The sequence below is a fragment of the Hibiscus syriacus genome, unplaced genomic scaffold (genome assembly GCF_006381635.1).
Source record: "Hibiscus syriacus cultivar Baekdansim isolate YM2019G1 unplaced genomic scaffold, ASM638163v2 tig00112746_pilon, whole genome shotgun sequence".
In the NCBI taxonomy this organism is placed as follows: Eukaryota; Viridiplantae; Streptophyta; class Magnoliopsida; order Malvales; family Malvaceae; genus Hibiscus; species Hibiscus syriacus.
In genome coordinates this window covers 52,302-68,338 of record NW_024063395.1, presented here as the reverse complement: position 1 = coordinate 68,338, position 16,037 = coordinate 52,302, and the positions used below count along the sequence as shown (strand labels likewise).

General features: G+C 34.4%; 1 protein-coding gene across 1 annotated transcript; it reads right to left on the bottom strand.

Moving 5' to 3' along the window:
- Nucleotides 1-1,831: 1,831 nt before the first annotated feature.
- LOC120183306 (beta-glucosidase BoGH3B-like) lies at nt 1,832-4,686 on the bottom strand. The gene is made up of 9 exons (XM_039188028.1): nt 4,611-4,686; nt 3,988-4,441; nt 3,794-3,884; nt 3,556-3,701; nt 3,218-3,461; nt 3,001-3,105; nt 2,705-2,887; nt 2,417-2,621; nt 1,832-2,325 (listed from the first exon to the last, which is right to left on the bottom strand). The coding sequence occupies exons 2-9, from the start codon at nt 4,416-4,418 to the stop codon at nt 1,835-1,837; spliced, it is 1,896 nt and encodes a 631-aa protein (XP_039043959.1). The 5' UTR covers nt 4,419-4,441; nt 4,611-4,686; the 3' UTR covers nt 1,832-1,834.
- Between the last annotated feature and the right edge of the window lie 11,351 nt (nt 4,687-16,037).

Genomic DNA, 16,037 nt, shown 5'->3' with positions numbered 1-16,037 from the left:
CAATTCAAATAAAAAAGAGAGAGTACATCGATTGGGGCAGGGGTCATGACTGTGGAATTGATATGAAAATTAGAAAGTTAAGAAGATTAGAGAATATTTCTTTTTCCCCTTTTGGGGGTTTAGGGTGAGAGACCCTATTTATATCACTGTGAGGAAAAGCTATCAGAAGATGGTCACGAATAAAGAAAGGTCCGTCAATGGGCTTTATTTGAGAAATGGGGGTACTATCGAAACTTCAATAATTTTATGTGCTTCTCAATGTTAATAATGTTTAGGGTAAAATACTTATCTACTCACCTAACTACAATCTCTCTCTTATCATAAATTCCATGGGTCGATTTATCTCAACCCTTTGAATATAAATCTAGTGATTGTTTTATTAGAAAATGTCTCAAACTTGTGAATCTCGACTGAAATATTTTAGTTTCCTCATTTTCGATCTCCAATTCATAGACTTTAAAGTAGTTTTCTAAAAGATAAAGGTCGGATTCAAACTTAGGATATCGAGGTAAAGCAATCTATGAAATTTGGGATCGAACGACGGCCATCTACGACCTCGACGGTGGTTGGTGATAGCGTCCAACCACATTCTATTTTATTTTATATTTTAAATTATTTTATATTAAATAATAAAAAATATTATGTCATACAAAAATAATAATAAAATAATTCAAAATGATCAAACACAGAAGCAATTCAAAAATTCTATGAGTAAATTAAAAAAATTAAAAGTATAATGAGTAAAATATGAAAAAGAGTAAAATTCAGTGAGGAATAATATAATTTACCATAATATCAATAATAATAATAAGTAAAACATTAAGTTTTTTTATAGAACCACTAAGTTTATTAAAAAGAAAATATATGGATTACAATGAATATTTATGATCATAATATTAAATTAAACATATAATTTATGATATTTTTCTAAAATTGTTGACACAAAATTAATAACTTGAGATTATATAAGGGATCAAGTTATTAAAAGAGCACATAACCAAAACTTCAACAATGAAAGATACAAACAAATTTAATTGTATTGACAAACGAATTGTAAAAGTGAATTAAGATATTGAAAAACCACTAACAAAATCGTAAATCACAGTCGAGCGACATGAAAAAATGTATCCAGACAAATCAAGTATCCAAATTTAATCATATGGTCCAAAGTAAGGAATACCAACATTATAATAAGTAAGCGTCATTTTGATCAATGTAGTGATGTCGAATCAACTCTTAAAAAGGATAAATAAAAAGCAATGGCCAAACGATCGAAAACGTGCTAAAAGACAGAGAAAACATGTGATAAAAGTAAATGAAAACGTGTCGTAAAAACAGATTTATTAATAATTAAAAATGAGAAAAATAAAGATACAATATAAAAAAAGAAAAGGACAATAAAAAATTAACGATTGACAACCAACATTAAAATCAATATCGTCGCCAATCAATAAAGATAAAAAAAAGAAGTAAAATGGTAACTTTTATCCCTGAAGTAAACTAAGCTTATCAATTTTACTCTATCATATTTTCGCATTAATTTAGTACTTTTAATTTTTTATTTTATTAATTAAATTAGATCCGTAATCATTTAATTACAAAATATTTTTTATTATTAAATTGTAGAATAAAATTTCATGAAAATAAAACATTTTCTTCCAAAGCACCACGTTAGTACTTTCAACCAACAAATTTACATGACAAGTAGACCAAATAAGCAGCAACTCAAGAAGATGGATCCTACCTATGAAATTCTAACACAAAATTACTGCTATCATTATTATACCAATAACTCCAAATCTTAAAACCAAAAATCAAACTAAAAACCCCGAGACTAACTTGTGTGGCCGACAGGTTGAGTAGTGAGCCCATAACCAAAGGGATACAGTGGGTCGTAATTCGGATCCCCGACGTTCATCGGCAGCTGCTCAACTGTCTTGAACCACGTCCGAGGCAGTTTGCCGCTGAAACCATAGTCTCCGAAAAGAACATCGGCCACACCTTGGCCTTCGGAGCCGGGCAGCCATGCAGCAACCAGTGCATCAACTAGTTCGAGATGTGGCATCATAACAAGGGGTCTTCCAGATATCAAAACAACCACACACTTGATGTTGGCGCAGACACTTTGGATTGTATTTTGACCTTGTAATGGGATCGTCAAGTTCAAATTATCCCCAGCTGTCTCGGCATACGAAGCCTCCCCGACAACGACGATTCCGTAGGAGAAATTGTTGGTCTTGACGTAGCTGATATCCGGGTTTTCTTGGTAGACTATCTCTGTGCTTGGATCAACAGCTTCTGAAATACCTTTCAGAATGGTAGTTCCTGTTGGTTTAAACAACATTAATATACAGTTTTGTAATGGTTGTGACCTGTGTTGCAAGCTAAGTTTTAAGAGATAAGAATATTTTATTACCAGCAGTCAAATTGTTCCCGTCACCACCTTGCCAGTTGATGGTCCAACCACCGCATTGATTTCCCAAGTTATCGGCATGGCTGCCGGCAACCAGGATCTTCGACGAGTTCTTGGGAAGAGGTAGCATCGGTTCATCTGCAATTTTTCCATTCTTCAACAAAACAAGCGATTTCCTCACTGCTTCCCTGGCCAAATCTCTATTAGCCTGAAATAAAAACCAAACAGGTCAAATCTGATATACCTCCAAAGCTAGTCTTGAATGTTAAAAAGACATTGCTTGTTTATAACCTGATGTCCGAGCTGATCAACAAAGCTTTCATCAGCCATTGGGTTTTCGAATAAACCTAGTGTGAATTTGACTCTCAAGATTCTCCTAACAGCATCATCAATACGGCTCATGGGGATGAAATTGTTAGTGACAAGACCAATCAAAGTATCAATGAACTCTGTATAGTTGTAAGGAACCATAATCTGTAAAACAAGCAGTTCAAACAGGTAAATCCGAAAGCCACATCGAGCCTGAATAATCCAAAATCGAGTCAGATCGGACCCTGAACATATGAATACCTATCAAGGCCACTCACCATGTCAAGGCCTGCTTGAATCGCTGTGAGAACTGAATATGTATAGTTGGCATGAACAGGATATGCCATCCTATCAAGCGCCTGCCAATCAGAAATGACAAATCCCTGCAATTTTGAATGGATATATAATTGGCACAGATCGTATCATAAACAATGTTTCGATTTATTTCTCCCGCAGGTTTCATAACAAATTCTATAGAGTTGCAGTCGAATTTACCCTGAACCTAAGAGCGCCCTTGAGGAAATCAGTGACAAGTTCACGGTTAGCATGCATTTTCACTCCATTCCAACTAGAGTAAGAAGCCATAACTGTCCCGACTCCCTTATAGATGGCGGCGTTATAACCCGGCATGTGAATGCTAAGCAGTCCATGTCTATCGATCACTGTGTCGTTTTCATTGATGCCCTTTGTTGTCCCACCATCTCCCACAAAATGCTTGGCACAAGCCACCACCTTGTCCCTTTTTCAAAGTAGAAAACAGATACATGGTTTTCAATTACTTTAAAATTAATCCATAAATTATATGTTTGCATGTATATTTCCTGTTAACATACTTTCCACCAACATAAGGAGCACCCTTAGGTGAACCCCTTGGGATTTCCCCTTGCAGTCCATCTATGATATCTGTCATTCCCCTGACAATGTTAGGATCTTCACTGTAACTCTCATAACATCGACCCCATCTCGGGTCTCGACAAACCTAAAATTTTGTAAACATTAGAGTTACAGAAATGTACTTCTCTTAATAAAAACAGGTAAATCCAACAGATGGTCCATCGAATACTCCATTACCGCTATGCAGGGTGCAAAAACATAGCTTATGCCAGTAGCTCTAACTTCAAGAGCTGTTGCAGATCCAATCCTCTTCACAAGATCAGGATCTCTATAACAATGGAGATTTGTCACAAAATATATTGTAATTTTCTTGGAAAACTTTAAACAAAAATATATTGCAATGGAAGAAACTGAAGAAAAATAGGCCTTACCTTGTAGCACCAAGGCCGACGTTATGAGGGAATATGGTGGCGTTATACACATTGTTATGTCCATGGACAGCATCAATGCCATAAATCATTGGAATCCCTAGCCTGGTTGAGAGTGAACCATTTTGGAAACCATTAACCATGTTGATCCATTCTTGCGGGGTGGCTTGAAGGCGCGGTATGCTTCCTCCTCCACTTAAGATGCTGCCGATTTTGTAGTCCCTCATGACCGCTGCAGTGGCTACTTGCCGGTCAATTTGTACCATCTGACCAATCTTTTCATCGAGATTCATTCGCTTCGTCAGGTCCCGAATCCGCTTGCTAATCGGCTGCCTGGGGTCCTTGTATTTCATGTACTCAACTCCTGCTTGTGCCGTGGCGACCAAGAGACTGAAAAGAAGAAATCCCACTAAAGGGACTGATGTTTTTGCCATGTTTTAATTGTTCAAATAGATTCCTGCAGGTGAAAAAGACAAATTCCAAGAAAAAAAATAAAAATTAAAGTTTATGTTCGGTGAATTATACTCAAAGCTAAAAGAATATGAAACAGAAATTTAAGCTGCAACGTATTATACTCGGCTAAGAAAATAGTACTAAAGCATAGGGAAAATGAAGAGAAAATCAACATGGGATAGTCTATAGATCGCTAAATAAATTCGTATTGGAGTCTGTTTAAGAATTTGGCAAATTTATAAGAGAAATTGCAATAGATATTATTTTATATATTTGATTATTTAAATCTTTAGTCTGTTATGATTTGTTTTGATTTAGAATCATTCTTTATTTCATTTTGTTTTCGTCAGCTAACTAAATGAACCAAAACTTCAGAAATTGTTTATAACAATTATTCGATTATTTACAATTTTTTTATAGGATAAACTATACCAAATAGAAAAGTGAAGACCGCAAGCAAAGTTGTTTTTTCTGAAATATCACCTATATCCTATATTATTTTCTGTTAGGCATCATTTAGACTATTTTTCCCGATCTAACACCTTTTGCAGTAAGGCGCCCCTGCAACGCGATTTACGCTGATCTGGCGTCACGTGGGGTATAGCGCGGGGCAGGGGCTGCGCTTTACCTTTAATGCTGACATCCGTCAGAAAGGCACGCCCCCTGCGGCGCGCCTTAGGTTTAATTACCCATCTACCCCGTCCGTTCACACCCCACCCCCTCCCTATAAATACCCCATTCTCAATCACTTTCATCACATCAAATCCTCTCAACTTCTCTTAAATACTCTTAAATTCTATTTTAACTGTTTAAGGTATATTTTATTATATTTAATATTTTATTTTTAATTTATTTAAGTATTTAAATTTTTTAATATTTTATTTAATTAATTTTTTTTTGCATATATAAAATGGAAGGAGGTCTACTTCGCTTTGATGAAAATCATATATCGCGACATTTTGTTGATACGATAACATTTTAACGTTTTAATATAATTTAAATTATTAGTAATAATTTATTTATTTATTTAATGCATGATTATTAGTTTAAAAATTAATTTTTGTAATTATTTAATTTTATGAGAGAGACTGTGTATTAGATCATTTTATTAGGAACCTTAAATTAGTGATACCTAGCCGTGTCTTGTCGTATTTAGTAGAGGCTGGATTCAGTCACATAGGTAGATATGAGGGTCACTATAAGATAGAACCAGACCTTATTTCTGCCTTAGTGGAGCGGTGGAGGCCGGAGACCCATATATTCCATATTCCGTGCGGAGAGTACACGATTACACTTGAGGATGTTTCTATACACCTGGGGCTTCCGGTGGATGGAGATGTGATATCGGGGATGGCGCACGGTTCATAGACTGATTTGTGTCGGGATTATCTAGGACGTGTCCCGGAAAGTTTTAACGGTGATCGGATACCGTTAAATTGGTTAGATGTCAATTTTCGGGAGTTGAGTGAGGACGCCTCTGATGATGAAATTAAGATGTATGCATACTGCAGCTGATAAGAGGGTTGCTGATGCCGGACAAATCGCGCAACCAAGTTCACTGTATGTGGTTGCGACATCTTGGCGACTTTCGTCTGGTCGGATCACTCAGTTGGGGATCGACAGTTTTGGCTTTCCTGTATAGGGAGATGTGTCGAGCCACTGACTACTAGAAAAATGCTATCGACGGATGTCTCCTACTATTGTAGTATTGGGAATGATATTGATTGCCCTTTTTATGTCCCGTTGTCAAGAATACATTCGTATTTCCGCTACTATTGAGGTAATTATAAAACTGATTTCATATATTAATCATTTTATACAATGTATAATAAATTTTATTTTCCTTGAATATGTGATCTACTGATATGAAAATCATCAGGAGCTACCTGATGATTTAGAAAAAAATTAGGGTGCTAATCGATCAGAAGGCTGACACACATGTATGCATTTTAATGTTTAAAAATCGATTTTAGATTATAGTTGTATAATTAGATTATTATTTTGATAAAAATTATATATATTTGTTTTAGTTTGAATGAGTGTCATATTCAAATGATGATGTGAGAATGGTGATCTCACCTGAGTTGAGGGGCCCATTAGATGTTTGGATGGCGATGGTCCCTTTGATCTGTTATGCGATCATCGAGTGGCACTCCACTGATCGCATGCTCCGGCAATTTGGTTGTTTTCAACTAATTCCGGAAGCACCTCGTAATATGGACGAGTTGCATAGCACAGATAGACGCGGCAAGACCGATACATATTGGTTGGTGAGGCATCATGAGTGGGTCGTACTGTGGGAGGATCGACATTGGAGCCTTCCCCGTAGAGAGCCCATTTTTACTGACCTCTTTATGGTTGATGAGGGTTATTATGAGTGGTTCAACAGTAACGGGAAGCCGTCTCTGCTTTCCGAGGATGCACGAGGGCAGACCTTTCAGCGACGTCGATAGAGACGTTCACCGACACATCATCATCGTCCCCTGACTCGTGGACGGAGAACAAGTGCTTCTGGTTCATCCTCAGCTACACCAGCAGGACATTCACAGCAGCCACCATCTACAGCGACTTACATACCTCATCACTCATAGCCGCAGCACAGACACATCCTGTACAGTTTTCACACTCAGTGATGTCTTGGTTTTATTAGTTTTCCCAGTTTTCGCAGGCCGGTGGGATAGTTAATCATACACCTCCTGTAACATCCTCCATGTCGGGTTAGTGATTAATTTGCAAAGTTTCAACATTTGGTGATTAAAGTAAAATAATTATATAGTTTAAAAATAATGGTTAGTAAATATGAAATGAATGTAAGGACAAAATGATCATTTGTAAGGAAAAATTATAATTAAAAAAATGTTATGGGTTATATTATAACCCACGTGGGGCTTGTGGAGGAAACAAATGTTTCCAGAATCCTCTCATTTCTTCTTCCTTCTTTCTTATCTTCACTCTTCTCTTCTTCCAAACGTGAAGACCAAGTTTAAGGTAAGAATCTGAACCTTGGTAGTTTCTTTGATTTTTAGATTGGAAATGGAAGTTTGGATGTTATATAAGCTAAAGGAAAGCTTATATGACATTAAGACAACAAGATAAGTGTTTTAGGTATAGATTTGGAAAATGAGTTTTTAGATGAAATTTTGATATGGATGAGTTTTTGAAGTTTGAATAAGATTTTTGACTTATCAATAAGTTAATTAAGAAGTATGAGGTGATAGAATTGAAATTAAAACAAGTTGGAATTTGAGTAAGATTCTTAAATTCTATATGGATGATTAGTTTTTTTAGTTTTAGAGGTATTGAATGGATAATAATTAATTTAAGTAAGTGTATGAAAGCTAAGAGTATTAAAGGGAGTGAAATAGGTATGTTTGAGCTGAAATGGGATGATTTTCGAGCTCAAAATAGGATTTTTGGGCTAGGGGAATCGGTACCCATTCAAGGGGAATCGATACCCCCTCAACGAATATGAATTTCCAGAATGCTAGAGGGGAATCGATACCCCAGGGGGGGAACCGATTCCCCCATGAAAAAAAGAAAGAAAGAAAGACTAAGCTATTAATTCTTTAAATTGGTAAGCTATTAAAGATTAATTTCAAGACATAGACATTGATAATCATCTTGAAAATTATGTTTATGTAGATACCGAGCCTACACGAGTTCGGGAACAATCTACAAGTAGGATCGATCGAGGAGAAGGCAAAGAAATATAGGTGAGTGCATATGCATAGCATAATTATAGAAATATACTCAATTCTAGACTTGTGATAAGTCTAGATTTTATATCTTGGTACATGAGCATATTCTGTATTATGAGACATGACATGAGTTCATATAAAATGCATTATATGACATGAATATGTGGGAAAAGTTATGAGCTATGTGAAAAGGTAAGAAGTTACATGTCTACGCGATATAGACTACGTGAAATGTAAAAGCCCATGTTATGTAGATGAGAACTATAGGTATAGTTGGCATGCCAAGGGTAGAGGGTCTACGCGGTCCTTCGGGACAAAATTCTTCGCGGTCCTTCGGGATATATATATATTCTTTGGAACATGTGTGAAGTCTGGTGAGACACATATGTGATCCCTAGCATATGTATATGATTCTTAAGGAATTCTATGCGGTCCTTATGGACATTATTATATGGCACTACGGTGCAATTCTACGCGGCACTTCGGTGCATTTATACGAGCTGTGGTGACAGCATAGTGTACAACCTCACATTACTCAGATACCTTAGGTTCTCAGTATGATATCATGGGCCAATAAACTTATTAATACAAATTCATGAATGTTAAAGTAATATGCTTACAGGTATGGATATTGATGATGTAGACTACATTGATTAAGTACATGTTTGCATCTCATTTCATATCATTATGACATGGTCATTACATTGCTTTGTTATTATTATTACATTGCCTCACTAAGTCGATGACTTAGCGTGTGAGTGTTTCACACGTAGGATCCGAGAAAGTAGACGAGACAGGTTAAGCAGCTTGACAGCATTACTCCTGCAACCACCAGATCAGAAGCAACTTAATCAGTAGGTCATTTTGTTATGTAAATGGCAGTTGGCATGTAATTAAAGGGTTAAGTTATGTATGCTCTGAATATTTTGGTAAACTTATATTACAATATGTATATTATCGTATTTTCTTAATATAAGTTCAAATATTTTGCTATTATTTGTTAAAAGTTGTGTTTTAAAGTCAATGTAGTATCTCTGACTCATATCCGGGTCGGGTACGGGTTGGGGGTGTTACACCTCCAGTGTCTTTATTCTATGGAAGTGCTTCATCGTCATCAACTCCTCATCAACCTAATGTAGCTGCTCAGGATGACGACGACGATGATGATGGTGATGATGATGACATTGGGGAGTCACAACCACTGATACGAAGAAATCATCCTCGATACCGACAGTCACTGCCCTGCGGAACACATTTGCGTCGCAGGCATCGATAGATTTTGCTTTTTTATTATATTTGTATTTAGTTGTTTAGACTTTTTTATTGTAATTTTTTTTTATTTATCATTTAATACTTACTTTATTTCATTAATTTTGTTGGATTTATTTTAATTTATTTTGTTAAATTTGTTGGACTTTTTGTTAATGTATTTTGGTTAATTTTGTTTATTACCATTTAATATCAGTTATTATAATTTGTTTATCATTTACCATTTAATACTTATTGTAAGTTTGTTGTGTAACATCCCAAACTATGGGTTAGTGACTTAATTATAAAGTTTCAGAATTTGATGATTAAAGTAGAAGAATAAATTAGTTCAATGATTTATCTGAAAATAAATCCTAAAAGTTGTTAGTAATTATTAAAGGATTTTAAGGGCAAAGTGGTCATTTGACTTGGAAAGGATAAAATAATGATATATATGGGATAAGATTGAGAGATTTCTCCAGAAACTCTCTTTTCTTCTTCTTCTTCCTCTCCTCCCGTATCTCCAAGCTCAAAGGTGAGTCTTCTACTTAGTTAATTATTTGTTAAGTTTAAGATTGGGTTTTGATCATTAGATGATAACTAAGCTTAAGGAAAGCTTAAGTTATCTTAAGATCAAAAGATAAAGGAGATAGAGAAGATTAAAGATTAGTGGTTCTTGAATGAAATCTTGAAATAGAGTTTATAATCAGAATTGAAAGTTGGATTTGACTTGTCATCAATCTAAGTAAGAGATATGAAGTAATATAATTGGATTTGAAACATGTTGCAAAATTGATGTAATTATTGAATTACATATAGAATATAGGATTTTGAGGTTTAAGATGAAATAAATGAGTATAGATTGGTTTAAGTATGTGTACTAGAGTTAAGAATGAAAAAGGGGATGAAACATGAAGGATTTAAGCCAAAATGAATGATTTTCGGGTTCAAAAAGAGGATTCTGGGCAGAGTGCATCGATGCATATTCATTGTGCATCGATGCATCAAGGTTAAAACCTAGAATTTGTTTGAATGTGCACCGATGCATTGGTAGTGCATCGATGCACTCTTTTAAAATAAAGACATCGAATGCAATTCATGCATCGATGCATAAGTAGTGCATCGATGCATCCCATCAATAGTGAAACATCGAATACAATCGGTGCATCGATGCATAAGGAGTGCATCGATGCATCCCAGCAATAATACTACATCGAATACCTTTTATGCACCGATGCATCAGTAGTGCATCGATGCATACCTTCATTAAAAGATGAAATTGACTTTTCTCTTGGTCTAAAGAGTGAACCATTAGAGTATATTAGTTATAATACTGATATAGATCCATGTGTGATTATGTAGATACTAAAAGTAAGCTTATTCCGGAATGATTAAATGATTAGAATCGAATCAAAGCAAAGCTAAGGTAAGTGCATACTATATGTATAGTATAATGGAATAAGACTTGTGATAAGTCTAATCCTTATGTTGATTTTTATAATACAATGATTGTGAACATGCATACATGATAATTATGGTGATATGATATGTGATATGAGAACATGATATGAATTAAGTGATATGAGCTACATGATCTACGTGAATGTATACACTTGTGATACATGTGATATGATATGAAATATAATTACACATACATGTGGTATGTGACAGAAGAGAAAGAACAAGTGATATGAAAGGTATAAGAATAATACCCATAGTATACGATATGAGAACTATAGGTGTAGTTGGCATGCCAAGAGTCGAGGGTTTACATATGTTTAAAGGCACATATGAACAGTTTACATATGTTTAAAGGCATATATGAACAGTTTACATATGTTTAAAGGCACATATGAACAGTTTACATATGTTTAAAGGCACATATGAACAGTTTACATATGTTTAAAGGCACATATGAACAGTTTACATATGTTTAAAGGCACATATGAACAGTTTATATATGTTTAAAGGCACATATGAACAGTCTACACATGTTTAAAGGCACATATGAATAGTTTATATTGTGACCTCTGGATCGTGGTCCTTCGGGACGAATACTGAACTAAGGTTCGATGCCCCATGAGAGATTTGATACGAGCTGTGGTGACAGCATTAGTGCACAACCTCAATGCACTCACATACCTCTATTCTCAATAATATATATGGGCAATGCAATTGAAAGACAAATGAAAGTGAAAGTAATACAAGAATGTATGTTGCATGTGTGTATGACATGATATATTGTTATCATGCAATAGATACATGCATATTGAAATGTCATGATTCAATGGTATGAATGCACATTCATGAATTTATTGTTATATGTTTTATATGCCTCACTAAGTCAACGACTTAGCGTGTGATTGTTTCACACGTAGGTTTCGAGAAGAGTAAAGAGTAATGCGGAGCAAGACAGGTTAGTTCTCCTTACCAAATGTCAGATCAGAAAATATATGTATTGTATATAGAGTGTAGTTGGCATGTAGTCTAAAGATATAAATTGTATGAACTCTGATATATTTTGTAAACGTTTTGAATAAGTTAAATGTTATAAAAGTTTTTAAATTACTCACTATCTTATACGAATAAATGTTTGAAAAGTCAATGTGACACTTCGGACTCGTATCCGGGTCGGATACGGGTTGGGGGTGTTACATTTAATGGTATCAGAGCTACGGTTTAGCCGATTATAGGCTAAAAACGAAGTCAGAAGTGTTTTAAAAAGTATACATGCCAACTTAAAGTGAAAAATTCTGATCTGATAGTGTAAGGAGTATGTTGTCTTGCTAATAAAATAGATTATTTTGTGATAATAGAAGTATGATAATAAGAGCTTCGAAAGAAGTGAAAGGTAATAAACCTGAAGGTAATAACATTCACCTGCCCTGGCCAGGCAAGGAGAAGAGAACACCTCAGGAAGTGCCTGTATAAAATTTGGAAAATTATTCTTCATGTTGAAGAATGTTCTGATGTGTTTTCAATTTATACTTCTTTAACTCATAGAATGAATGTATCAAATTAGTTGATAAAGTTGCGAGCACCCAAGTTCAAGGGTGGATTTGAGGAAGGTTCTATTGTTATAGACCTTTGGTTGAATGATATGATAAAAGGTTTTCATTTCTTCAAGGTGGAGATGTTGAATTGCGTAGTTTTGTTACTACTTTAGTAAGTTAGAGCATGGTGGACAATTGTCACCATAAGAACGTTAAAAGATTAAATGATGTGATTAGAATTGTATAAGAGTTCAAGAATAAGTGCATTGATGACCAGTTTATAAGACAGATGAAACTGGAATACACGAGCTTGAAATAAGGGAATTACACCTTGTATGAGTATGATTATAAGTTTGATTAGAAGTAATAAAGGTATGTAAGGTTATATGAAGAGATTATGTGTATCGTAATACAGACAAGGATGAAAGAATGAGTAAAAGTTTGGATTGCGGTGAATTAATTAGAAAATGAGGAAAGAAATCAATTGATTGATTTTTTATTTAGAGTGATAAGAATTGATGTTACTGTCTACAGGATAAGTAACATTATATGAATTTTAGAAAGGTCAAAGGAAAAATACATAATCGAATGAGAGAAAAGACAACAATGGATTGATATTACTGGTTATTGTTTATATGATAAGCAACAAAAGATGAATGTATAAACGAAAAAGATAGTTGGAAAACTAAAGGATTGAAAAGTAAGTTTCTGATGATGACAAGAAAGAATAAGTCAGGGAAGCAATATAAGAACATTAGAAGATATGTTCTTATTAAGATGTGCAGTGAAAATTTGAGGACGAATTTTCTTATAAGGAGGGGAGAGTTGTAACATCCCAAACTATGGGTTAGTGACTTAATTGTAAAGTTTCAGAATTTGATGATTAAAGTAGAAGAATGAATTAGTTCAATGATTTATCTGAAAATAAATCCTAAAAGTTGTTAGTAATTATTAAAGGATTTTAAGGGCAAAGTGGTCATTTGACTTGGAAAGGATAAAATAATGATATATATGGGATAAGATTGAGAGATTTCTCCAGAAACTCTATTTTCTTCTTCTTCTTCTTCCTCTCCTACCGTATCTCCAAGCTCAAAGACGAGTCTTCTACTTAGTTAATTATTTGTTAAGTTTAAGATTGGGTTTTGATCATTAGATGATAACTAAGCTTAAGGAAAGCTTAAGTTATCTTAAGATCAAAAGATAAAGGAGATAGAGAAGATTAAAGATTAGTGGTTCTTGAATGAAATCTTGAAATAGAGTTTATAATCAGAATTGAAAGTTGGATTTGACTTGTCATCAATCTAAGTAAGAGATATGAAGTAATATAATTGGATTTGAAACATGTTGCAAAATTGATGTAATTATTGAATTACATATGGAATATAGGATTTTGAGGTTTAAAATGAAATAAATGAGTATAGATTGGTTTAAGTATGTGTACTAGAGTTAAGAATGAAAAAGAGGATGAAACATGAAGGATTTAAGCCAAAATGAATGATTTTCGGGTTCAAAAAGAGGATTCTGGGCAGAGTGCATCGATGCATATTCATTGTACATCGATGCATCAAAGTTAAAACCTAGAATTTGTTTGAATGTGCACCGATGCATTGGTAGTGCATCGATGCACTCTTTTAAAATAAAGACATCGAATGCAATTCATGCATCGATGCATAAGTAGTGCATCGATGCATCCCATTAATAGTGAAACATCGAATGCAATCGGTGCATCGATGCATAAGGAGTGCATCGATGCATCCCAGCAATAATACTACATCGAATACCTTTTATGCACCGCTGCATCAGTAGTGCATCGATGCATACCTTCATTAAAAGATGAAATTGACTTTTCTCTTGGTCTAAAGAGTGAACCATTAGAGTATATTAGTTATAATACTGATATAGATCCATGTGTGATTATGTAGATACTAAAAGTAAGCTTATTCCGGAACGATCAAAGGATTAGAATCGAATCAAAGCAAAGCTAAGATAAGTGCATACTATATGTATAGTATAATGGAATAAGACTTGTGATAAGTCTAATCCTTATGTTGATTTTTATAATACAATGATTGTGAACATGCATACATGATAATTGTGGTGATATGATATGTGATATGAGAACATGATATGAATTAAGTGATATGAGCTACATGATCTACGTGAATGTATGCACTTGTGATACATGTGATATGATATGAAATATATAATTACACATACATGTAGTATGTGACAGAAGAGAAAGAACAAGTGATATGAAAGGTATAAGAATAATGCCCATAGTATACGATATGAGAACTATAGGTGTAGTTGGCATGCCAAGAGTCGAGGGTTTACATATGTTTGAAGGCACATATGAACAGTTTACATATGTTTAAAGGCACATATGAACAGTTTACATATGTTTAAAGGCACATATGAACAGTTTATATATGTTTAAAGGCACATATGAACAGTTTATATATGTTTAAAGGCACATATGAACAGTCTACATATGTTTAAAGGCACATATGAATAGTTTATATTGTGACCTCTGGATCGTGGTCCTTCGGGACGAATACTGAACTAAGGTTCGGTGCCCCATGAGGGAATTGATACGAGCTGTGGTGACAGCATTAGTGCACAACCTCAATGCACTCACATACCTCTATTCTCAATAATATACATGGGAAATGCAATTGAAAGACAAGTGAAAGTGAAAGTAATACAAGAAGGTATGTTGCATGTGTGTATGACATGATTATATATTGTTATCATGCAATAGATACATGCATATTGAAATGTCATGATTCAATGGTATGAATGCACATTCATGAATTTATTGTTATATGTTTTATATGCCTCACTAAGTCAACGACTTAGCGTGTGATTGTTTCACACGTAGGTTTCGAGAAGAGTAAAGAGTAATGCGGAGCAAGACAGGTCAGTTCTCCTTACCAAATGTCAGATCAGAAAATATATGTACTGTATATAGAGTGTAGTTGGCATGTAGTCTAAAGATATAAATTGTATGAACTCTGATATATTTTGTAAACATTTTGAATAAGTTAAATGTTATAAAAGTTTTTAAATTACTCACTATCTTATACGAATAAATGTTTAAAAAGTCAATGTGACACTTCAGACTCGTATTCGGGTCGGATACGGGTTGGGGGTGTTACATGTTGTTTTTAAAATTATATTCAAATACCAAATTGTTATTGTTTTGATAAAATTTAATAATTGTGTTCGATAATTTCTTCAGTTTGTCACTTATTGTAAGATCGAATGACATTAACTTGAAGTAAATGCAAATTGAAGTACATGAATTCTTATTTGATAAACAACTACATCAGTTCCTTGTCAATTGTTACTTGATGACAGCAGAAGTGGACATGTTTTTTTAGTGTGTCCTAGGTTTCTACAATGCTCACATCTTCTGTCTTGTCTAGATCTTTCTCGAATATCCATATCACAATGAATTCAATTGGATTTTGGACGACCACGCTCCCTCAATAAAGTTGGATTTGGTACAATCGGAAGCCAATCCTGAACCTCATCAGGGTCTTTGTCATTACCTATAGGGAAACTCAAATTCATATACCTTAAAAACTTTAGATAGTAGGTATACAGGATCCATAAAACAATTATAGTCTTGACGTGTATGCGAGCAAGCTGCTATCAC

What these genes read in the sequence shown, in the direction of transcription:
- LOC120183306 (XM_039188028.1), bottom strand. Translation starts at nt 4,418, where the DNA reads ATGGCAAAAACATCAGTCCCTTTAGTGGGATTTCTTCTTTTCAGTCTC. An exon ending in GTCGGCCTTGGTGCTACAAG is followed by an intron (nt 3,885 to 3,987) that starts GTAAGGCCTATT and finishes CCATTGTTATAG; the next exon opens with AGATCCTGATCTTGTGAAGA. An exon ending in TTGATCAGCTCGGACATCAG is followed by an intron (nt 2,622 to 2,704) that starts GTTATAAACAAG and finishes TTTTTATTTCAG; the next exon opens with GCTAATAGAGATTTGGCCAG.